The 23,961-nt window shown below is 31.1% G+C and overlaps 4 protein-coding genes across 4 annotated transcripts; all 4 read right to left on the bottom strand.

Moving 5' to 3' along the window:
* Nucleotides 1–6,450: 6,450 nt before the first annotated feature.
* On the bottom strand, nt 6,451–9,548 carry LOC105975402 (PI-PLC X domain-containing protein At5g67130). The gene is made up of 9 exons (XM_013000604.2): nt 9,453–9,548; nt 9,252–9,357; nt 8,969–9,091; nt 8,301–8,423; nt 8,107–8,205; nt 7,685–7,991; nt 7,354–7,577; nt 7,180–7,266; nt 6,451–6,633 (listed from the first exon to the last, which is right to left on the bottom strand). Exons 2-9 carry the CDS (start codon nt 9,342–9,344, stop codon nt 6,604–6,606), a joined length of 1,086 nt encoding a protein of 361 aa, XP_012856058.2. The 5' UTR covers nt 9,345–9,357; nt 9,453–9,548; the 3' UTR covers nt 6,451–6,603.
* A 1,066-nt stretch (nt 9,549–10,614) lies between these two features.
* On the bottom strand, nt 10,615–12,382 carry LOC105974688 (PI-PLC X domain-containing protein At5g67130). Its single transcript, XM_088822614.1, has 7 exons — nt 12,326–12,382; nt 12,082–12,204; nt 11,853–11,990; nt 11,622–11,720; nt 11,205–11,508; nt 10,869–11,092; nt 10,615–10,746 (listed from the first exon to the last, which is right to left on the bottom strand). Exons 1-7 carry the CDS (start codon nt 12,380–12,382, stop codon nt 10,615–10,617), a joined length of 1,077 nt encoding a protein of 358 aa, XP_088678740.1.
* A 1,262-nt stretch (nt 12,383–13,644) lies between these two features.
* Nucleotides 13,645–15,599, bottom strand: LOC148768283 (COBRA-like protein 2). Its single transcript, XM_088822613.1, has 6 exons — nt 15,542–15,599; nt 15,364–15,443; nt 14,690–15,149; nt 14,438–14,594; nt 14,058–14,335; nt 13,645–13,973 (listed from the first exon to the last, which is right to left on the bottom strand). Exons 1-6 carry the CDS (start codon nt 15,597–15,599, stop codon nt 13,645–13,647), a joined length of 1,362 nt encoding a protein of 453 aa, XP_088678739.1.
* Nucleotides 15,600–19,932: 4,333 nt separating this feature from the next.
* On the bottom strand, nt 19,933–21,206 carry LOC148768282 (PI-PLC X domain-containing protein At5g67130-like). Its single transcript, XM_088822612.1, has 5 exons — nt 21,108–21,206; nt 20,850–20,972; nt 20,621–20,758; nt 20,394–20,492; nt 19,933–20,279 (listed from the first exon to the last, which is right to left on the bottom strand). Exons 1-5 carry the CDS (start codon nt 21,204–21,206, stop codon nt 19,974–19,976), a joined length of 765 nt encoding a protein of 254 aa, XP_088678738.1. The 3' UTR covers nt 19,933–19,973.
* Nucleotides 21,207–23,961: the final 2,755 nt, after the last annotated feature.

The raw sequence follows: 23,961 nt of genomic DNA, 5'->3' as shown, positions 1-23,961 counted from the left end.
TATACTCGGTGAAGGTTACACCAGGTGGATTTTACAGTTGACATACTCACCAATATGCAGTGGCGGTACCAGGGGGGGGGCAGTTGACCCCCCAAGAAAAAAAAAAAATTTTTTTTAGCTATTTTGACCTAATATTTTTTGAATATTACTTTTGGCCCCCCCAAAGATTTTGTAAATATGTGTCTTAACCTTAAATTTTTTGTTTATTCTCCATAATTTTATATAAATTATAGATATATATGATATTATAGATATGTGTCGTAATTTTTTTCGCAGTATAAACCTATTTTTTCAATGTTTTGCGAACCTAAATTTTTTTTCGGGGCGTTGCCCCGAACCCCAAAATTTTAGTCAGCCTCCCCTACTTTCTAATCCTGGTTCCACCCCTGCCAATATGTGTATGTGTGTTATTTATTGGTAAAGATCTGTCCGATATAGCATAGTATAGACCTGGTCATCTACGAGACCAATTGAGAAATTGATTGAAGAAGAGATATTTCAATTTGATCCAAGTTTTATGTGACAAACAACGAGACAATAACTCCATGCAAAATATCCCATGTAATGTCCATTTTACCCCGTTTTACAAAACGTCTCGAATTTATGTTGAACATCATCCAAGGTGCTTAATATTTGATTCGAGATCGTTCGTTATAATACTAAACTTGCTGATTTTTTTGTGTTTCTTTTTCCTATCTTTTTTATCTAGTTGAACAGTCGCAAATCTAATTGCAATTTTTTTTATATTGGAAAAAAAAAAAGATTGTCATTGCATGTAGATATTTTCGAAGATAATATATACCAATAACTAACTAGGGGAATTTAAAAAGAAAATAAAATGTAAGTAAATGTTGTCATGGGAAACAAGGAAAACAGGGTTGGGGACATGTTGCAGGAAATTGCAGTTCGTGGGGGGCGGGGGCGGGGGCGGGGGGTGGGGGGTCAAATGGTTTTATGGAATTTATGAAGTAATGGATGTACCATTACGTAATGTTGAAACATTTTGATGTGGGTTTGTATGTATGAAATTCTTTTTTATTTTTTAATATTCAATAATAAAAAAAAACACTTTAAAATTTTAATAAAGAGAGAATTGAGGTTTAGTTTGGCGGACAGTGATCTGGAAAAGAATCTGTATGTCGTTTATGAGGTTTCAACTATTATTGGGATACTTTATTCACAATTTTAATATTATTTTATTTTTTTATTAATATGATTTAAGGGTTCAGAATCTCAATGCTTAAGTGGTAAGGTTTTATCAATTTTATATTGTTGATTAATTAATATTATATGATATGATTTCAAGTGTTCTGAAAAGAATAATAAATTATTTTTTCTGACTATTTGTGTAACTTTTCTTTGCATGGACACGCATTTCGAGTAAACTTCTGACTGGTGGAAAGAAAAACGGTTATGCGATGATACACCCGGTGAAATAAATTGGGTAAGATTTCGTTATACATTGGATAATTATTAATCGATGATCTGCACATAAGCACACACTCATGTATATGTGGGCTCAGTGTGTTGTTATTTATCTACATCAGTGGTTAAAAAACTACTCGATAACTTCATATATGTATAAGACCAGGTGTAGCATCTCAATACCTTTATATAAGAACATAATATTGAAAATTGGGTGGCCAATGGGTGTGAGTTGTTTTGTTAGGTTTTGATATATAGATAATTTCAAAGTTTAAAAGCTAATGATGTCTTAATTATTAGCTATCCAAAAGAGACTGACTACTCATTCATACAACTATGTTGTTTAAAGTAACTTTTTTTTCTTTTCTTTTCAAAAGCTACAATTATTCCAATGAAAGAAAATTTATTTGCTGTTAATTATCATTAGAATGAACTAGAATATATAGAGAATTATTCATCTATATATTCTTATTTTAATTTTTTTTTGTTGTTTTAAAGATTTTTTTTATATTATATACTACCACTTCAGAATTTCGCTGATGCTCTAAGTACATTCGTTTTTAGTCTTATCCCCATCTTTATTAGTTAAACTCCCTCAAACATTAGTCTTTATTACATATATTTTCCTAAGATCCAATTATATGAAATGATTTTCTTAATGTATTTGTAAAAAAAATAAAAATTAAATGGATGGAGTAATTTAAAAGATTTAGATCATCAAGAGAAGGTACAAGCATGCCCAAAAGGGTGTGCTCCTCCAACCAACATATTGCTAAAGAATCTTAGCTTTAGGTTGGCTACCACTTCACAAAATCAATAACTCAAAAGAGAAATACCAAAAATTAAAAATTAAAAAATAAAATAAATAAATAAATGAAAAAAAGTAAAAAAATTGAAATGCACCCCACCCCATGTGTGAATAAGGTCCCCCCATTGCAGTCTTTGTTTGATGCTCTCTTTTTTTTTCCCCTTTACTTTTTGTCTTTGCCATTGTATCTTTCAATCTCACCCCATTTGCCACCATATATACATAATAAAATAACACACTTCTTTTATTATTATTATTATTATTATTTATTTTATTTTATAATTGATTTATATATTTATCTTATCAACTTTTTTAAATTTTCCCTCTTCAACTTCTCAAGTAGATCACATATGTCAAAAAAGAAGGTGCAAGGACCATGTGATCCGGTGACTGCTTGGCCACAATAAGCATGAATTTTAGCCCCTCTTGCATTGTGGGGCTTTCACCCCCCTCTTGTGTCACATAATTCAATTTTTTTTAAAAAAAAAATTAAAAGAAAAACTTTGTGCACGAGCCCGAAGTGCATGTTACCCCCTCGTGGGAGTATCGTAATCGTCCTCGGTACGATACATTGACAATTGACTTCTACCCACCCACATTCACCCCTATCCCCACATTTCTTTTTCCCTTTTAATCATAAAAGAGAAGAAGTAAACTCGAAATTTATGTCCAATTATTCGTTTTTCCTTCTCTTTGATGATATTGTTCCCGGTGCTGGTTATGACTATAGGCGACGAAGACGGTTGTCAAAGGCCCCGGACCGTATTAGTTTAAAATTACCTATGTTAATAAAAAGCGATTTCACGAACTTGATAAGTGCTTTTGCAGCTTAGAATGCAAAACGAATGATTTTTCAATGATGAAAAGTGTACTCAGTTTGATAGTCTATGTTAAGAATGGTTCGGTTTTAGTCGTCATTAAACCTCGCCTAAACCCCCCAAATTCTTAGGAACGGACCTGATTGTTTCGTGTGTTTTTAGCTAAATAATGATCAAATTTCTCTATCTTTGCATGCATCAAATTCATTGTATTGAATATGCATTATCAAAAAGTTTATCTTTGTGCAATTTATGTTTGGTTTGGGATTTGGGGTATGAAATTTGAGATGGATATTATTGTATATATCTTTTATTATGGAGGCAAAGAATGAAAGCACCCTTACATGCACATTTATTTGTCTTATCTCTCAGACTCTATCTGACAATCTATTTAATTGCGTCCGATAAAGTAGGGGACCTAAAATAAATTAAAATTGAAAATTAAAAATAAAAAATTGAAAAAATTAAAATTGAAAATGATGTTCTAATAATTATGTGTGTGTGTGTGTGTGTACTACAATTTAGGGGTTTGTTGTTTAGAATGAGCCAGCTATTAATTCTCAATGTGGATGGTGATAACTTGGAATATACATAATCCTTATATATGAAAGTAATACAACATAGTTCATATAAAGCTCGGTTTGATGTATGTTTTGATTATGACCTTTCACTTATGTGGTTTTACATAATAATGATTCTTTCCTTTTCATATTAAAATTGACACCAACGACGCGTAAATTGCGACGGAATTAAATCGACTGTTGAATTGACAACGTTAAATGACCACTTTATTTGAAATATACATTTCAGAAAGGCCAGCCAATTTGACTGTTCAGATTTCGCCATATTAAAATAAAATAACGAGCAATATGAAGCAACGATTATCCATACACGATTGAGACAGAGTTTTTATTTGATCCAAGACGTTCGATTTTGGCCGTTGTTATGTTTTTTGTGAGGTAAATCGTTTGATTCCGATGGGATTTCAGTTGGTATGACTCTGGTAGTATGTTGAATGATGATTTCATATGAAAGTTTAATAAGTTGTTAGTAGGATTAATTATTTAATATTTATATATCGGATATGTTTTTGGGGAATTAATTAATTAATTAACAATTTAACTCTGCAATATGAAATATAAGAATAGGACAATGAAGAGTTCGAAATGATACTTTGACAAGGGCCTCATAACAAGAAATGGAATGTTAGATGGCCAAATAAAATTTATTATTATTATTATTATTATTTTAGAGAATGAAATATATTAATTTAGTACATAATTAGTTGTGTTAGCAGAATCTTACGGAAAATCATGATAGTGATTAGTGTGTGAGAGAGAGAGAGAGAGAGAGAGAGAGAGAGAGAGAGAGAGAGAGAGAGAGAGAGAGAGAGAGAGAGAGAGAGATTGTTGTCTAGGTATTAATTGGCGTACTTTAGTTCTGCATGGTTGCATCTTTATATCATGAGCCCCATTAGCAAACAATTACTTGTTTATTTTAATTTGGTGCAATATATGTATTTATATAATTTGTTGATATATTTTTTTGTACTAAATAAATTTTGATAATTTATATTTTCTTATAAATAATTTTTTGGTTAGTTTTAAGTTTTAACAGATCTTAGGATCCGTAGCATGTGTTAGATGCCACAAAAATCCACCTAATCACATGCTTCCCACCCATAAAAAAAATTAAGAAAAATAAACAAGAAATGTTTCCATACCACCTTTTTTTAGCAAATTCTTGATTATTTTTCTATTATCTCAATTTGATACATCAAATTTAAAATAAAAAACAACCAGGACCATCATTAAATCAAGATATGAACCTATTATATATGGAACCATGTTACTAAGCATATACCAAATGCCCAAAGGAAAAGTTATAAAAAAAAAAGAATAAATAAGGCATAATTATTGTAAAACCATATTGTATGTATTGTAAGTAAAATTGAAGATATATATATATATATATATATATATATATATATATATATATATATATATATATATATATATATATATATATATATAATAAAAAAAATTAAAAAATCAAGTACAGCCACATAAAATAATCCTCCATGATTGGGCTTGACTAAAATAAAATTCCAGGGCAATGGTGTCAATAAATTGGGCTTTGGATAACTTAATATTTTAATACAAAATTGGTGGCCCACTAATCGAGGTTAGGTAATTGGTTAGTTGTATGGGCCCACATAAAACTATAGCATATAGATAAAGTAAGATCTTTGCACTTTCTTTTACACTTGCAACAATTATATAAATTCGATAAATTAATACCCGATAAATCAGTAATTTAGTTTAATAATTTTTTTTTCAGTTCTGATTCAGAGACAATGTGCTAAACAAAAAAAAAATACATGGTATCTTACGTTTATGATAGATATAGAAAGACTTACATTATATGATTTGATTTTCTTTTGTTTCTCGTTGAAGTTGACAATATCACATTAAATCACATCCTTCACTTTTCTTAATATAGCAAGAACGTTCGGCATACTGTTGTCGTTGCTCAACAAAAAAAAATATTCCGTAAAGTTGCTTCAGTCCGAGAAACAGGCTTTAGAGTAGTATTTTCAACTTCATCATCTTTATCAGTCCCCATGATAATCTCAATTGTTTATTCGTTAGTGAAAACATGTTTAAATTATACGATTCCAAGTTACTTTCCAAAGAAAAATTGAAATAAATAAATTCATATATATATCTCAATTATGTTTTTTTTCTTTTTTCTTTAAAGAAACAATTATTTATTGAAATCGTATGTTGTACTTTGAAGCATATTGTTCATTACAAAACAGCGGGACATCCATCCATCCCACATTGACACAATCCATTATTATAAATTATTTCATGGCACTATACTATTAACACGACCTGTCATATCATATAAATTCAACTTTTTTAGGATTTTTTTTATTACTTTAATAAGAATAATAATTTTATATGTTCGCCATCAAAAAAACCAAAATAATTGGAAGTCAACTTGTTGTGGGGTTTTACACTTTTATGTAGATATGCTAAAATTACGAAACTCTCGGTTTATTTGGATAATTACAGCCACCTCGGTAGTTATATATTGTTATATACGTCCATTTTTACGGTGTCAAATTTACTTACCGAATAAATAATTTTTTCGTTAGACAATACATAGTTGAACAGGGTAGTTGTAAGTATCCGAACATGAGGATTGTTTTGTAAATTGAGTGTACATCGGGAGATTGTCGTAATTTGCCCTACTTTTATTAGCCTTTCACCCAGTAAATAATTTTTAAAGAAAGAATATTTATAGTGTTTCATCCCGAAAACCACTCATTCGTAAGTATTTTTCATGATTCTTTGAAACAAATACCGAGTATAGTTGAACAAATGAAAGAAATTTACCTACCAACGTCGTTATAGTTTTATTTATTTTTTCGTTTCATTATTTTCCGAAAGAAAATTATATTTCGAAATTCAACTCATTACGAAAATGCACGAAATTTCGTGAAGACGATAGTGGTGAGTCGACTCGGTTTAGCCATGGAAGATGTCATTTTGGGGATCTACAGTTGGAACCTGGCTGCAGGAATTAATCAAACAAACTCTAATCAATTTCAGTTATTTCAAGAAAATATAATATGAAACATAATAAAGTATTACTATTTACTATTATGCTTATAGAAATAAAAATAAAATAAACTAAAATAAAAAATTTACTGATTAGTCCATGAAAGAAAACATTTTCTTCTTCCATTATGGGCTTAAAATAGGGCCTAAAATAATAATCGGATGTCATGGGCTTATTCCAATTTGTCCATTATGGGCTTATAAAGCCCGAATGTTATATTTATAATATTATTAATTTTTTTTTATGTATTTTATATAGTAGGTGAATAAATATCTGGAATCAATTTCGATTTTCGAATCGGATTTCGGAAAAAAAAATATTATTTCATTTCGAAATAATGATGCCGGGTGTTTTCGACTTTTTTATTTTTACGAAATTGGAATTAGTTTTTCATTTAAAAAAAAAAAACTGAACTTTTTTCTTTTCCGAAAATAATAATTCCAATTCGAAAATAAATGGAATAAAATTAAGAAATTAGGATTCCGAAATAGAACTTACAGTACATGAATGAACATCGTTGCATCCACACAAGAGTCCCCCATTTAACATGTCTGTCGCTTCAAATGTCCCCCCTCCCTCACTCCTCTGCCCGAATTACCAAAAAATATTATTAACGAAAAAAAAAATAATAAATAAATAAATAATAAAAATACTAGTATGAATATTAATGACCTTATAAAAATCAACGGCGACAAAATTAGCCCACCGATTACCAGCGGCACCGTAACACGTCCGCAACATGTCGGAAAGGTCACCGGAATTCTGAACACATGCAATCGGCTTAATCGGAATTGTCCCGAAATAATTAACCAAAACCAATGATTTTGTTGTGTCATTAAGCACTGAAGACTCTCCCCTATTGATACAATCTCCTGCCTTCATTCCATCATCCCCATCTAATAATTAAAAAAAAAAAAAAAAATCATTAATTATTACAAAATTATATTATTTATCAATTCCAATAATTAAAAAAAAAATTAAAAGAAAAATAAGATTAACTTACATTGATTTTCGACCATGTAATTCCACTGATAAGCAATCCCTTCACTACTTTCCTTGGATTTTACGGAAGTGAAAACGAGTAGCCGTTGATTATTGGCTACCATGTCGCTAACTAACGGCCAATCCTGGCCGTTAGTTTTTGGCATTTTCGACAATGGGAACCAATATTTCATTAGACCTGCTTTTGTGAAAACGTTTGTCAATCCGTTCGTTGTTTTGACGTAGTCTTCCAAAATCAACGTCACAATTTCTGACGGATTTTTAGACAAGAACGCTTCGATTTCTTTCAATGTGTTTATCGCAGGTTCCTGCTCATCAATGCACGTTCGTTTAAATTTCGTCAAATTTAATGCAACAAATAAAAAAAACCAATAAATATAAGTACAATATAAGTATACAAAAAAAAAAAAGAATTATAGTTACAAATTTGGTGTAGTCGTGGCATTGGCCTCCGAAAGAGTGGCACAACCATATGTCTTGTTCGAAGTCGTATGTATCGAGCATCAAGGCACGAACGCCGTTCTAATAAGGAGTGAATTTTCGTCATGAAATGTAAATGTAAATATGGATGAAATGAATTTAATTTGGGGATCGAGTAATTTACAAAATGAACGTACATTGAGTTGTTGAGTGATGCTGTCTTCTTGATTGGTGAAAGTAAGTCTCGGGACTCCATCTTCTATGGCGAAAGCGTTATGTGTTGTCAAAAACGCGTATTTGTTGAACGGAAGAGAGTTATTCTGTACATGTGCAATAATCACAACAATATACGAGCTAGTTAAGATTATATTTTGACGAGGTGTATACAAAAGTTCAAATTGAGGTGTGACAAAACTACCAAACCAAAATTCGTTTTGCTTGGCATTGGAATAACGAAACACATAAATAGACGAAAATCGAAAGAGTAACCTAAGTTAGAGAGAAGCTTGTCGTACCATTCTCTCTAATCAGCAAAACGTTCGAGTTACGACACCTAGTAGTGGGGCCCACTACAAAATGCTAGTAGTGGGACCCTCTGTACTAGAGGCAAAGTTGATTAGTTTCTCCTAAATTCTATTCTCATTAATAACTCACATTCTATTAATGGTCCCAACAACCCCACAATGTCGAAAAATTTATATTCGTGTTGTTCGAAATCGAGTATGAAAATTTATCAAATTGTCAATAGACACGTATATGTCTAAAATTGAATTAGGAAAAAAATCAATGTGTGTGTGTATGAGAGAGAGAGAGAGAGAGAGAGAGAGAGAGAGAGAGAGAGAGAGAGAGAGAGAGAGAGAGAGACCACTATGGTGAACTGGTTTGTGGCGGTTGAACGAACACATTTGGAGCCATCAAATTCGGGTCGGCAAGTAAAGCAGTACATACCCGACCCGCAATCCGCATCCGACGAACAGTCATCCCCCACCTACATATAAGTATGAGAAACACACAGTAACACACACACTGATCATATATCAAAACAATTAGAAGAAAAAAAAAACAAAATTAAATTGATTCATTACATAAAAATTATATCAAAAAAAAAAAAAAAAAAAATATATATATATATATATATATATATACACCTGGTTGCAGGCTCCATTAGAGCAGGCGGCGGCGGCGAGTTTTAACAGAAGAAACGCTGTGATTAGTGGAAGAAACACTCTCTTCGCAGCCATGGAAAATTTTGCTTTGCTTTCTTGGAAAAGAAAATATTAATTAATTAAAATAATCTCAAAGTTTGGAGAAGTTTATTTAATATTATAAAAGCAAAATCAGATTTGTACAATTTAATAAAGGGTTATTAATTTGTCTGAGTAACCGAAGATTTATGTTTAATTTGGTAGGCACAATAACAAACCACGTAATTGGCTATTTGGATGAAAGACATATGAATGGTCCATGATGTAATATAGTTCCAAATTTTGGAAAAAATGGTAAACTAGGGGGACGCCCCTAAGGTATCGGTAATTATAAATACGCCCCTCAATTGTTGTTGCGTCTAATAGTTACACCCTTACGAAGCTATAATGACTAACATAATCTTGAAAATTCCATGGAATATTCGTTACGGAAAATTAAATGTAATATTTTGTCTCACTTGAAGGGTATCCGTAATTTACCCATAATTTGTTTGTTTGATAAAATAGTAGACAATTCATTCATTTCGTTATGATTTAGAATGGGATGTTAGTTCTAGGTGGTATTTGTAATTAGCAATAGCATAGAAGTGTGTACGTTAGTTAGTCTTACCCGAGGGAGGTATCCGTAATTTACCCTAAAAAAAAGGGAAATTAAATTGAAATAATTGGTCGTCATTAAGCCACTTTATAACGTCATTATTTAGAACGGTTTGAATTCTTCCTAGGTAGTTAAAGATTAAGGTATAAATCATGTGTTGTCTTTATAACAAACCTCAAGCATGTGTTTTCTCATATTAATATTACTAATTTTTCTTTTAAAATAAAATGGGTCTATATCTAATTTGACTATTTGAACATAACTTTAGTGGATGACAATATAATTTACTTAATATTTGGTCAAAATTCAAGTGAAATTTTAAACAAGTCAACGGTGAATTGGATTAAGTATTAGACAGTATCAATCTTACAGAAATGCATGCGTAATTTTTCAACGGTCTAGATTTGATTACACGTAACCTCGAGGGAGATATATGTAATTTATCCTAGAATTCAACTGTTGTGCCGGGCACCATGTAAAAAAAAATAATAAAAAAAATCGTACCATCAATAATAAAATAATATTTATATATGTGTTTAATTTTTTAAATTTGTGACAAAAGATTGTCATTTGATTATATACTACTAATACGTTATTATAGAGTATCATAGTATTAATAAAAAGTTAGAATCCTCCTTGTTGAAGCTTCTCCTGTAGTCTTCGCTGCAATTTGTTACAATTTGTTAATTTCACCTCCGCTTATTAAATTTAATTTAATCCAAAAAAAATAAAGAAATTGAAAGTGCGACTTACAGCACATTGAAACACGTCTTTACGCCCACACGCGAGTTCTCCGTTTAAAGCGTCCACAGCTTGAAATGGTCCACCTCCCTCACTCCTCTACATTATTTGAAGTTAATTAATTTAAGTCACAAAAAAAAAAAAAAAAAAAAAATTAAAATTAAATTGACACATGCAAATATGCAATATCTGCAAAAATTGAAGGCTCAATATGCAATTACCTTGTAAAAATCGACGGCCAAGAAATTCGGCCATCTTTCACCCGCTGCACGATGACAAGTTTCGATCACCTTACGAAGGTCTTCCGAATTATGAATGCACGCCATTTTCTTACTCGGAAGAGATCCGAAATAATTCACTAAAACCAAAGATTTACTCGTGTCGTTAAGACGAGAAGATTCCTCCCGATTAACACAATATGTCGACGTCATTCCATTATCTCCATCTAATTAATCATGAATACATGCATAATTATTTAATTAATTAATTAGACATGATTTATTAAGTAGTAATAATTAACAAAAAAATATTTATACTTTGGTTTTTAATCATCTTACATAGGGTTTCGACAATGTAGTTCCATTGGTAAGCAATTCCTTCGCTCTTCTGCTTCGATTCGACGGAAGTGAAAACGAGTAGCCTCTGGTTTTTAGCAACCATTTCTTTTACTAGCGGCCAATTTTCGCCGTTTCTCGGCATTTTCGATAACGGAAATTGGTAATTCATGAGTCCTGCTTTTTTCAGCACTTTGGTCAGTCCATTTGGTGTCTGAACATAGTCTTGTAAAATTAACGTCACGATTTCTGTTGGATTTTTCCTCATGAATGCTTCGATTTCCTTAAGTGTATCAATTGCTGGTCCCTACAATATTAATTAATTAAAATCAAATATAACATATATAAGAAATTAACCAGAAATCACCGTTAATTTGAATTATTTGAAGACTAATTTCTTTTTATCTTTCGAATACTTACGAATGCGGTAAAGTCGCGGCATCGGCCACGAAAAGAATGGCACAACCATATATCACCTTCGTAATCGTATATATCGAGCATCAATCCACGAACACCGTTCTATGTATTATTATGCATGGAAATATATATATATTTAATAAAGATTCATGAATGGGATAAATATATATAATTTCACTAAGTAATTTTTTTAATGTAATTAATTATGGAATAAATAAACACACACAAACACACATTGAGCTGTTGAGTGATGGTGTCTTCTTGATTTGTGGGTGTGATTCTTGGAACACCGGTGTGAGATGGCTCCCCTTCTATTGCAAATGAGTTGTGCGTTGTTAAAAATGCGTACTTATTGAATGGTAGAGAATTATTCTGTCCAAATTAATTAATTAAATTGATTTAATTTATACAATTTTGACATAGGAAAATTAAATTAAATAGAATTTATTAATTAGAGAGAGACCAATATTTTGAATTGATTTGTAGCTTTCATTCTTACACATCTGGAGCCAGGAAACCCTGCTTCACATGAAAAACAATACAGCCCGGATCCACAATCTTCGTCGGTCGAGCATTCATCCATTACCTGCAAAACCGTAAAACGTAAAAAAAAAATTTAATAAAAAAATAGCATTGGAATAATTATGAGAAATGTTTTTTTTAATCCAAAAAATCAAGAGAATTATTTATATGATATGTTGTAGTACCCGGCCGCATGTTCCATCGGAGCACGCGGCGGCTAAAGATAGCACCACCACCACCATCCCGATGGCCGTGACGGGAAAATATATTTTTCTGGCAAACATGGCCCCGGTCCTGTTACTTCTATTATAATTTTGACTTGGGTAATTTCTAAAATATGATCAGGATATTTTGACAAAAATGTGACTAATGAAATATTTTCTCACAAAATATGTTGGAAAATTGGAATAAATGCAAACCCCATGTTTGGGAAATTAATTAGTAGTGTTTTCTCTTGCATTTCCGGTTCCAAATATAATTTCTAATTTTTAAAATTCATAAACTATATACATTTTTTAGTTTTGGGTAAATTACAAACACCCCCCTGAGGTATGACTAAATTACAAAAACACCCCTCTTGTTTGGATAATTACAACCACCCCCTCAACTCATCAAATTTAGTGGAATCTTCGAGATTATATAGAATATTATCACTTTTGTACCCGTTTTATCCCATTCAAACTCTACATTATGAAGCAAGATGACCATAATATGTGATTTTTAGCTTGTATATATCAGTTTGTGGTGCATCGGAAACTGTATTTTTTACACAAAGAGTACAAACTAGAGCACATTTCACGGAATCTAGATGACTATGTTGAATTTGGCACCATAAAGATAAGAAAAAATCATAGTTGAGGGGGGTAGATGTAATTATCCAAACAAGAGGGGTTTTTTTGTAATTTGACCATACCTCAGGGGGGTGTTTGTAATTTACCCTTTAGTTTTATATTTAATTATTCAATCTGAAAAAAGCCACTGCATTTGTTCATCCATTAATTAGAAAGCCCATATATCAAAGATTGAATAAGTTAGTTGGCTGCTAAAATACAAGCCGAATAATTTCGTGGCCCATTAATATTGATATTAGCTGTAACCCATCTTGTAATTTTATTACCAATTTTGCTCTAAAAGCGTTATAATTGAAACCCTTAAAAGTCGTGTTTTACTTTCTTCCGTTGTTAGGAGGAAACGCAAAAACGTCTTTCAGCTGACGCAAAAAGAAATATACCAAAATAATAAACAATTAAAATGACTGAAAAAAGAAAATATACCATCAATAATTACGTTGAATCTAATATATATATATATATATATATATATATATATATATATATATATATATATATATATATATATATATATATATATATATATATATATATATATATATTATATGTTATTATATGTTTCTACAGAACTGAAAGCCATGCAAAAGAAATGATATTTATTTTCATTAATGAATAACATAAACAACATACTATTACATATATACCTTAATCTTTCACTGTTTCATTTTTCTGTATTTTCTTAATATAAATACAACCAACTGGAATAATCCAACAGCAAGTAAAGGCAACATAACAAGAATAATAATAAAAATTATTTCTCCAGAAGTTGAACTGCCTTTCGGGAGTTTCGGATAACTATCCGGAGGGGGCATAACACAGCTATCCCCGTTGAAGGAGATTACTCTCGGAAAGGCCCAACCATCTTCGAAACTGAAAGTTGGGCCTTTCCGGAGTAGAATCTCCGACTGCAAATTTCCTAATGGGCCCGCCTGATTTAGAAAATCATTGAACGATTTGACGCCCCAAAACATAGCAGAATCATCTGTAAAAAAAACAAGGATAATTTAGATATTATTGAACAAGTAAATTAAAGTAATTGAAGAAAAAATAGAATAAATATACTTACTTATGTCTACATAATTCATTAATTTGTAGTTAAAGCTGAATACTTCTGTGATGTTATCGAAGTTTGGCTGTTGTACGAATAAATTCCAATCCGTGTAATTTCTAACGTAATTGAAATTACTTATTGTAACTTTCACGCGCCAAAAGCCTTTGTAGCTTTGCTTCACGTGCCAGTGAACTCGGATTGGGCACATGAAGCTGGTGCACTGCACCAATGGAGTCGAATTGATTGATTTTTGGCGACTCGAAACAATCGATTCTGCATTTGGTGAACTTGGACTACAACGGCAGAAAGCAAATAAAAAATATTAGTAATTAAGGTAAAAGAATGAAAATATAATACTAAAAGAGAAGGAAAGAAAAAAAAAAAAAGAAACACACTCCACACAGCTTCCTGTCTGAGTAATGTTCATGCATCCACACGAACATGTTGGGCAAGGCACAATTTCAGAGCTGTAGAACGCGGACAGAGAAACACAGCAGCTAGATGTTTTCGGAGCCACGAACTGCGAATAAGTACAGATAATTTTCCACGTCACTGCAAAATAAAATAAAACCATTAAATTTGAGAAAAAAAAAATAATTATTTTTCTTTCACTATACATAAATATACAAAATCATGTGATTACGTACTCATAGCTTGCGTGGCTCTTCGCCCATCTTGAGTGATGAATCTAGTGGGGGAAACTACTTCGGCGGGCCCGCAAGTATAACCGGGCCCCGGTGCGGTTAGGGTGAAATTCTTGGGAGGCTTAACAGTTGTATTAGAGTTCCCAGAATTGCCAACGCTGAGCTGGAAAATAGTGGCAGAATGGGCCGGATCTTGAACAAAAGCACCGATTATTCCCCCCGTGCAACAATTTGCAGTCCGTTGGTTGTAAGGGGTTCCGGGTAATAAATCCACAACCGCTGGATCTTTCTTACAGCAATGTGGGATGTTGGAACCTATGAAACTCGAGCAATCTCCTTGCTCGATCGTTTCGCCACCTGTCATGGTCCAAATAACCTCCTTTTTTGCCCAAGTCCACCCGAGAGTCCACCCTGGCGCTTCGACGTGACGGAATTTTTGGAAATTTGTTATCGTCACGTATGCCTGTCGATTTTGTTTTTTTTAAACGTGATTAAATTGAGATCAGAACGGTACAAAATAAAATTTAACAAACACAGTAAAAGATACAAAAATATATTTTGTTAAATTATTTTTTCCCTTATTTCTCCTGTTTTCTCCTAATTAGTAAATTTATTCATTATATAAACAAACAATTAGTTGATGGCTAAAGTTTAAATTAAATTTGAAACTTAATTACGGCGTAGCCATCTCCCGTCCATGCTAAAATATCCCATGTGATGGTGATATTTCCGTTGGGATCGATCGAGTCGTATGCTCCTGAAATAAAGGAGGAAGATACATTCAAGAATGTTAACAACTAAATTTTGCATGCATGTTGAACAATTGAGAAAGGCAAAAAAGAAATTAAAAAATACCTGTCCAACTAAAGGTGGCACAGAACAACAGAACTGAAACTGTCAAGAGTGCTCCCATTTTCTCTCTCTCTCTCTCTCTCTCTCTCTCTCTCTCTCTCTCTCTCTCTCTCTCTCTCTCTCTCTCTCTCTCTCTCTCTCTCTCTCTCACTGTGTGTGTTTTTTTGCAATCACTAGTCACTAGTGTGTAAAAATGGTGTGTGTGGCGAAGATGGTGGTGGTGGTGCATGTGATTTATAGAGGCCATGCATGCATCAATTTAATTACTGTGACGAATAGTGTGTAAATACTAAAGTGCCCCTAGTCTATTGTGGAGGATGTCAGCCAGTATTTTTATAATTTTAATTTAAAATGATTTTAATTTTCTAAAAATATTTTAAAAAATCCTTATAAATAAAAAAATATGTCGCCAGCTTTCAGAATTTCCTTTTCTTGAAATTCAAATACAATTTTGCCCATTTTGTTTCTCTGGTATATATATTGCTAAAAGGAAAAATACATATTTCACAATATAATGTTAACATCACCGTTCAATAATGCATGTAATAACTGATCATCATTACATAAAGATTAGTACATGATATATGAAAGTTTGCAGAAGAATATGACTCAATTTAGCTAATTAATTTACATACAAATTAAAATATATAGCAAATAATTAATTCATTGAATTTGTTCTTGCTTAACTGGCACGGCACTACCTTTTGTTCATCAAACTAATAAAGGATATGCTAGCAACACATTTTCCAATTTTAATTAAAGAAATTTTGATTGTCACTATCAAAATTTCTAATTTAGTCGTGCTAATTTTTTTTCCTTTTACTTTTTCTTTATCCTTAGAACAATTTATTACCTAATCTCCTTGTACAAGTGTATTCATTTACTAGATTTCCTAATTTAGCCATTGATACACAGGTTCCATTTGTAGATAGCTTAATCAGCAAACCACGTCGGTGTTTGTGCCTGCGCGCTTTTTCACTTTAATAATAGGGTAAATTACACCCACACCCATTGAGGTATGCTTCAATAACTGTAAGGTCCCTGTGGTATCGATAATTACACTCACACCCCTGAAAGGTAGTTAAAAACTCTAACGGGATAATGCATTGGATACATTATTCCGATAGGGTTCTAATGGACTATTACTTTTAGCTAGTTGTGGAGATAACATAGAGTTATGGGGAGTTATGGGGTGACATGGCTCCCCCAATATTTTTTAAATCACCCATAACTCTTTGTTGTCTTCACCACTTCCTGAAACCAATAGTCCGTTAGAACTCTATCGTAATAACGCATCCAATGCATTATACCATTGGAGTTTATAACTACGTCTCAAGGGGGTAATTGTAATTATCGATATCACAGGGACCTTACAATTATTTAAGTATACCTCAGGGGTGTGGGTGTAATTTATCCTTAATAATAATAATAATAATAATAATAATAATAATAATAATAATAATAATAATAATAATAATAATAATAATAATAATAATAATAATAAAGAAGAGGTGGGAGAGGTGCTTTTTTATTTTTTTTATTATTTTTTTAATAATTATTTAGACTGGGAGATGGGGTGTTTTTGTAATTTCAAATATTAGATCAAACGGTATTAATGTCAAATGTTAGACAACCAACAACGAGAGCCACGAGACAATTTTTCAAGTACAAAGAGCAAATTAATGCAATCGAGAGTGGAAGGGGGTGACGTGAAGTGATATTGAACCAAAGTAAAGGGGAAAGAGGAATCTACCCTAATAATATTAGGGTAAATAATTCTTTAAACATAAATAAAGTTGTTAAGAATAAAGCATCATTTAGTTGTGCACTAAATCTTTGAATTTTGCATTAAGCTAGTGCTGGATTTTGGAGATGTTTTAATACTATTAGATTGTTGTACACCAATTTTACTTTTAATTGTAAAAAAAATAAAAAAAATTAAAGCATTTGTTTGCGCTGCCAAAATAACATTAAATAGTAGTTTTTATTAACAGCATTATAATAAACAATATAATTGGGATATAAAATTATACACACAAGATTTACTATTAAATTGTTAAATTCAAATGGAGCCCAAGAGTTGTGGATATTTTATATGTCAGCCCAGTTATTCCGGCCTTCAATTTTTTTATAGGTTCGCAGTCCATTTAATTCAATGTCAACCCATCAATGCAAAGTCAACACACACACACACACACACACACACACACACACACACACACACACACACACACACAAATAGTCTATTGTCCCCTTCTAGCGGGCCGTGATCTTTTTGGGGCCCACTTGGCCTACTAGCTCATACTAATGGGTTATTCTTTTTACCGGGTCACTTATATCTGGGCCGGGTCGATGGCCTTTATGAAAAAAAGAGGTCTGTTAATTATTTTGGTTATAATATTTTTTTTTAATACAATTTGGTTAGTTTGGAATTTTTGGAATATGAATTTTCGATTTTTTAATAAAAAAAAATTCAATAAATTTTATCCTTCATACAATATTCCGTTTTAATAACAACCTTCCAGCAAATGCACGAAAGGTGTTCGCCGAAAGTTATAAATGAGTTGGAATGAAAGATAAATAAAGGCATCGTTCTTCAAATGAATTTGTTTTCTTTTATTGTTTTACTTGTAACTACTTGCATTCGCACGTACATAGATTTGGTGGTTTGGGTCCTACAACAAAACAAACGCCGCGTGGGTAGCCTAATTTGGCGCATTTTTGCCTGCAATCCTCCATGTCAGTGCAACCAGTTGAAAGGTTATGAAAACATTGATCACCCATGCTCTTCTCTGCAATATACCAAAAATAGAAAGAAAACTAAGTTATAAAATTTATTAACGAATATTCGGTGGACTTCACTAATTTTATCATTCATGTGTTTTGGTAATTACCATTGTGTACACACTTTTATATACATATATAGTTATGTGCGTGTGTGTCATTGTGTACGAATTTAAGATAAATTTTAATTTCACCAGGTGTAATATATGTGTATTTCACAAAAAAAAAAAAGAAGATATGAATGTATGTATATGAAAATTGTGTGCAAATTAAATTTAAGGTGTAAACCGTGTACGAGAGCGAGATTTGATAGGAAACCGGAACTTACGAGCGGCAAAAACAAACAGCAAGAAGAAAACAAAGATAAAAAAATTTCTAGCCTCCATGATAGTTCTCTCTCTTCTTGTTTACACTATATTCACGAAAATCGTTTCTAAATGCTTCTTTATTTATAGCTCATAAAATCGTTGATTTTTTATTCTATATTTTTGGTATAAAATCTCCAAGTTTGTTGTTTCATTAATTTATTAATCCTAATACCATGGTAAGTTAATCGTGTCATCTAATTTAGGCTAATTATTGATTATCTTTTTTTAATGGTCAAGGATTTGTTTGATTTTGTTTTTTGGCCGATTAAATAAAACCTTATTGGTTTTTGGTTTTAATATGGGGGGTGCAATTACAAATTACCCCTTTTATAAATTACTCCATTAACATAATATGGTAGATTAAGAAGTAAAGTCAAATTACAAAGCGTTAAATAACGAAAAACAAGCTGTATTTGAAAAAAAAAAATTGACGAAAGAAATACACATGCACAAAAATTGGGATAATTAGTAAAAATCCCCCAATACATTAACATATATTAGGATGGGTATACTCTCATTTTGGGTCTTGATTTTTACTAAGTTAGGGGTTCAATTTGGGGATATCTTGGAAGGGGAAGTGGTGGGAGAAGAAGAAATGACAATATTGACGGAGGAGAAACGACGCATTATATGCAGTGGCAATTTTGTAATTTACAGAGTTGACCAAATGGCGTTAGAGTCTAAATTGACAAAAATTGAAGGAAAGGGCTGTATTGGGAAATTGTACGAGTACAAGGGGGTAAATCGATAAAATTGAGAGTACGAGGAGGTAAAGTGACTCTTAGGCAGTGTACAACTAATCCTATTCTTCACTAGGCGTCTCTCTCAATTTTTCTATCCCCAGCCGCCATACCACGCCCCACCTCTGCCCTGCTTCACGTCGAGAAGCGGACCTCCTCTCTGTCGACTAAAAAGAACGTCACCAATCAAGTAAAAGGAGGAGACCCGCGGAGACGAGAGCTACATGTCCTCTATCAAAACCTTCAGATCCAAATCGAGAAGCAGTTGTCCTCCATTTTCGACGGTATTCTTAAGCTTTTCGATCCAAACCCATCGGATCTGCCGCCTACATGTATGTTTCTTCTCTATTATGTCTTTGTTTCCTTTTGAGTTTCTTATCTTTTTATTCTATTTAATTTTGTTCCATTTATTTGGAATTTGAAACCAATCGATTATGTTGATATGTTGAAGTCTTATAGATTGGTGAAAGGTGCATATGATTTTGCATATTTGGATGCAATCGAATTATGAATATGACTTTAGGTTAGAATAGCAGACTTGTTTTAGGTTTGAAATGTAATATACTTTGTGATTATGCAAATGAATTTAGTGTAATTCAGGTTGCTTGATTCATAATGTGATTTAAGTTTTATATTTTTAGCAACCATGTCTTTTACTAATGGCCAATTTTCGCCGTTTCTCGGCATTTTCGGTAATGAAAATCGGTAATTCATTAGCCCTGCTTCTTTTAACACGCTGGTCAGTCGATTTTGTGTCTGAACATAGTCTTGTAAGATTAATGTCACGATTTCTGTTGGATTTTTCCTCATGAATGTTTCGATTTCCTTCAGCGTATCAATTGCTGGTCTCTACAGTATTAATTAATTAAAATCAAATCTAACATATAAATAAGAAATTAACCAGAAATAACGTTAATTTGAATAATTTGAAGACTAATTTCTTTTTATCTTTCGAATACTTACGAATGCAGTAAAGTCGCGGCATCGGCCACCAAAAGAATGGCACAACCATATATCACCTTCGTAATCGTATATATCGAGCATCAATCCACGAACACCGTTCTATGTATTATTATGCATGGAAATATATATTTAATAAAGATTCATGAATGGGAAAAATATATATAATTTCACTAAGTAATTTTTTTAATGTAATTAATTATGGAAGAAAAAAACACACACAAACACACATCTAGCTGTTGAGTGATGGTGTCTTCTTGATTTGTGGGTGTGATTCTTGGAACACCAGTGTGAGATGGCTCCCCTTCTATTGCAAATGAGTTGTGCGTTGTTAAAAATGCGTACTTATTGAATGGTAGAGAATTATTCTGTCCAAATTAAATAATTAAATTGATTTAATTTATACAATTTTGACATAGGAAAATTAAATTAAATAGAATTTATTAATTAGAGAGAGACCAATATTTTGAATTGATTTGTAGCTTTCATTCTTACACATCTGGAGCCAGGAAACCCTGCTTCACATGAAAAACAATACAGCCCGGATCCACAATCTTCTTCGGTCGAGCATTCATCCATTACCTGCAAAAATGTAAAACGTAAAACGTAAAAAACAATTTTTAATAAAAAAAATAGCATTGGAATAATTATGAGAAATGTTTTTTTTCTATAATCCAAAAAAATCAAGAGAATTATTTATATTATATGTTGTAGTACCCGGCCGCATGTTCCGTTGGAGCATGCGGCAGCTAAAGATAGCACCACCACCACCAACCCCGCGGCTGTGATGGGAAAATATATTTTTCTGTCAAACATGGCCCCGGTCCCGTTACTTCAATTATAATTTCGTGTTCGGTAATTTGTAAAATATGATCATGATATTATGACAAAAATGTGACAAATTAAATATTTTCCGACAAAATATGTTGGAAAATTGCAATAAATGCAACCCCCATGTTTGGGAAATTAGTAGTGTTTTCTCTTGCATTTCCGGTTCTAAATATAATTTCTAATTTTTAAAATTCTTAAACTATATATATTATTTAGTTTTATATTTATTATTCAATCTGAAAAAAGCCACTGCATTTGTTCATAAAGACATAATTATCCATTAATTAGAAAGCCCAGATATCAAAAATGGAATAAGTTAGTTGGGCTGCTTAAATTATTCTTGACCCAAATACTTAAAAGGCCAATAATTTGGTGGCCCATTAGTATTGATATTAGCTGTAACCCATCTTGTAATTTTATTACCAATTTTGCTCTAAAAGCGTCATAATTGAAACCCTTAAAGTCGTGTTTTGCTTTCTTCAGTTTTCAGGAGGAAACGCAGAAACGTCTTTCAGCTGACGCAAAAATATACCATTATACCATCAATAATTACGTTGGATCCAATATATCTTATCTTATATATAAAAAAAATAAACGCTAGGTTAACCTAAGAAACCCTAATAATATATTTATAAAAAAATTAATTTATGTATAAATAATTAAATATATTTTTCTTATCTCCTATTTTGCAGTTATTTTTTTTCGTAATTATTTTAACATTAAATACCGGCTAGCACAATCATAATCCACTACATCTATATTTTTTTTTACTTATTATTATTTTGGAGCTTATTTTTTCAAATAAATAATATGCTTCATTTATTTAATGATTGACAATTAAGTTTTTATAGTTTTTTTTTAATGAGTTTGTATTATTAAATCAGTATAAAATGTTGTTGTTGTTATCGATATCACTAATAAATTTTGAGTGGTGCTATTTCCGCCTTCAAAGTATCCCAATTCACCACAACGGATTATAAAATATCATAAATACCCCTCAAATTTATAACCCACCACCCTTCATTATATTCACTTAATCCTCATATGTTCTAAATTATTTCTATTTTATTTTATTTTTTTATTATTTATTATTTTATTTTTTGCAATGAAATATTTATTACAAAATATTTAAACTTCCATACTATAAGACCTACAAATTATGTAAAACAAAATTAGGAAACGAAATTGTATTAAGCCAATGGCGAAAATTCTGGATGAAGTTTAAGACCTCACATAGAAGCAATTTTACTTTATTTCTTAAATAATGTGAATTTCTACTCTTTTGGACCTTCGAAAATGTTTTTCTCTGACAAAAGTATTATTCACTTAAGGTGGAGAAGGTGAGATTTCCAGTGAAGATGGTGGGGTCTTTTTTATAAATATTTTAATTAGTCTAGTGGTGCTGGTTTATAAATTTCTAAAAAATATATAGATGAAAGGAGAAAAGAGGGTAAAATAAGAAATATATTTAATTTACTGGTGAAATAAGATATTTTGAAGGTGAAAATAACACGTCTCTAAATTTTATTATAATTGTAATTATCATATATTAAATTAATCATCATTTTCATTTGAAATGCTATCCCGTGCATAGCAGGGGGGAATGCTAGTATATATATAATTATATATACAAGTATAAGTTTGGTCATCCTTGTCCATTTAGGCCATTGTGATTTATTAAAGTATAAGTTGAATGTCATATTTTTACCCTCAATTATTATTAAAGTTTATTATTATTATTATTATTATTATTATTATTATTATTATTATTATTATTATTATTATTATTATTATTATTATTATTATTATTATTATTATTATTATTATTATTATTATTATTATTATTATTATTATTATTATTATTATTATTATTATTATTATTATTATTATTATTATTATTATTATTATTATTATTATTATTATTATTATTATTATTATTATTATTATTATTATTATTATTATTATTATTATTATTATTATTATTATTATTATTATTATTATTATTATTATTATTATTATTATTATTATTATTATTATTATTATTATTATTATTATTATTATTATTATTATTATTATTATTATACCATTACATATATACCTTAATCTTTCACTCTTTCATTTTTTTGTATTTTCTTAATATAAATACAACCAACTGAAAATCTGAAGTAATTAAAGGCAACATAACTAGAATAATAATAAAAATTGTTTGTCCACAACTTGAACTGCCTTTCGGGAGTTTCGGATAATTATTTGGAGGGGGCATAACACAGCTATCCCCGTTGAAAGAGATTATTCTCGAAAAGGCCCAACCATCTTCGAAACTGAAAGTTGGCCTGGTCCTTTCCGGAGTAGAATCTCCGACTGAAAATTTCCTGATTTAGAAAATCATTGAATGATTTGACGTCCCAGAACATCGCTGAATCATTTGTACAAAAAATAAAATAAAACAAGGATAATTTAGATATTATTGAACAAGTAGATTAAAGTAGTAGTTGACGAAAAAATGGAATAAATATACTTACTTATGTCTACATAATTTATTAATTTGTAGTTAATGTTGAATATTTCTGTGATGTTATTGAAGTTTGGGTGTTGTACGAATGAATTCCAATTCGTGTAATTTCTGACGTAATTGAAATAAGTTATCGTAACTTTCACGCGCCAAAAGCCTTTGTAGCTTTGATTTTTGCCAATGCTGAGCTGGAATGAACTGGCAGAATTGGCCGGATCTTGAGCAAAA

This window comes from Erythranthe guttata, chromosome 8 (genome assembly GCF_056151865.1).
Source record: "Erythranthe guttata isolate IM_541 chromosome 8, IM_541, whole genome shotgun sequence".
Taxonomy (NCBI): Eukaryota; Viridiplantae; Streptophyta; class Magnoliopsida; order Lamiales; family Phrymaceae; genus Erythranthe; species Erythranthe guttata.
Note: the sequence above shows the minus strand (reverse complement) of the source record. Positions and strands in the feature narration are given on the sequence as shown.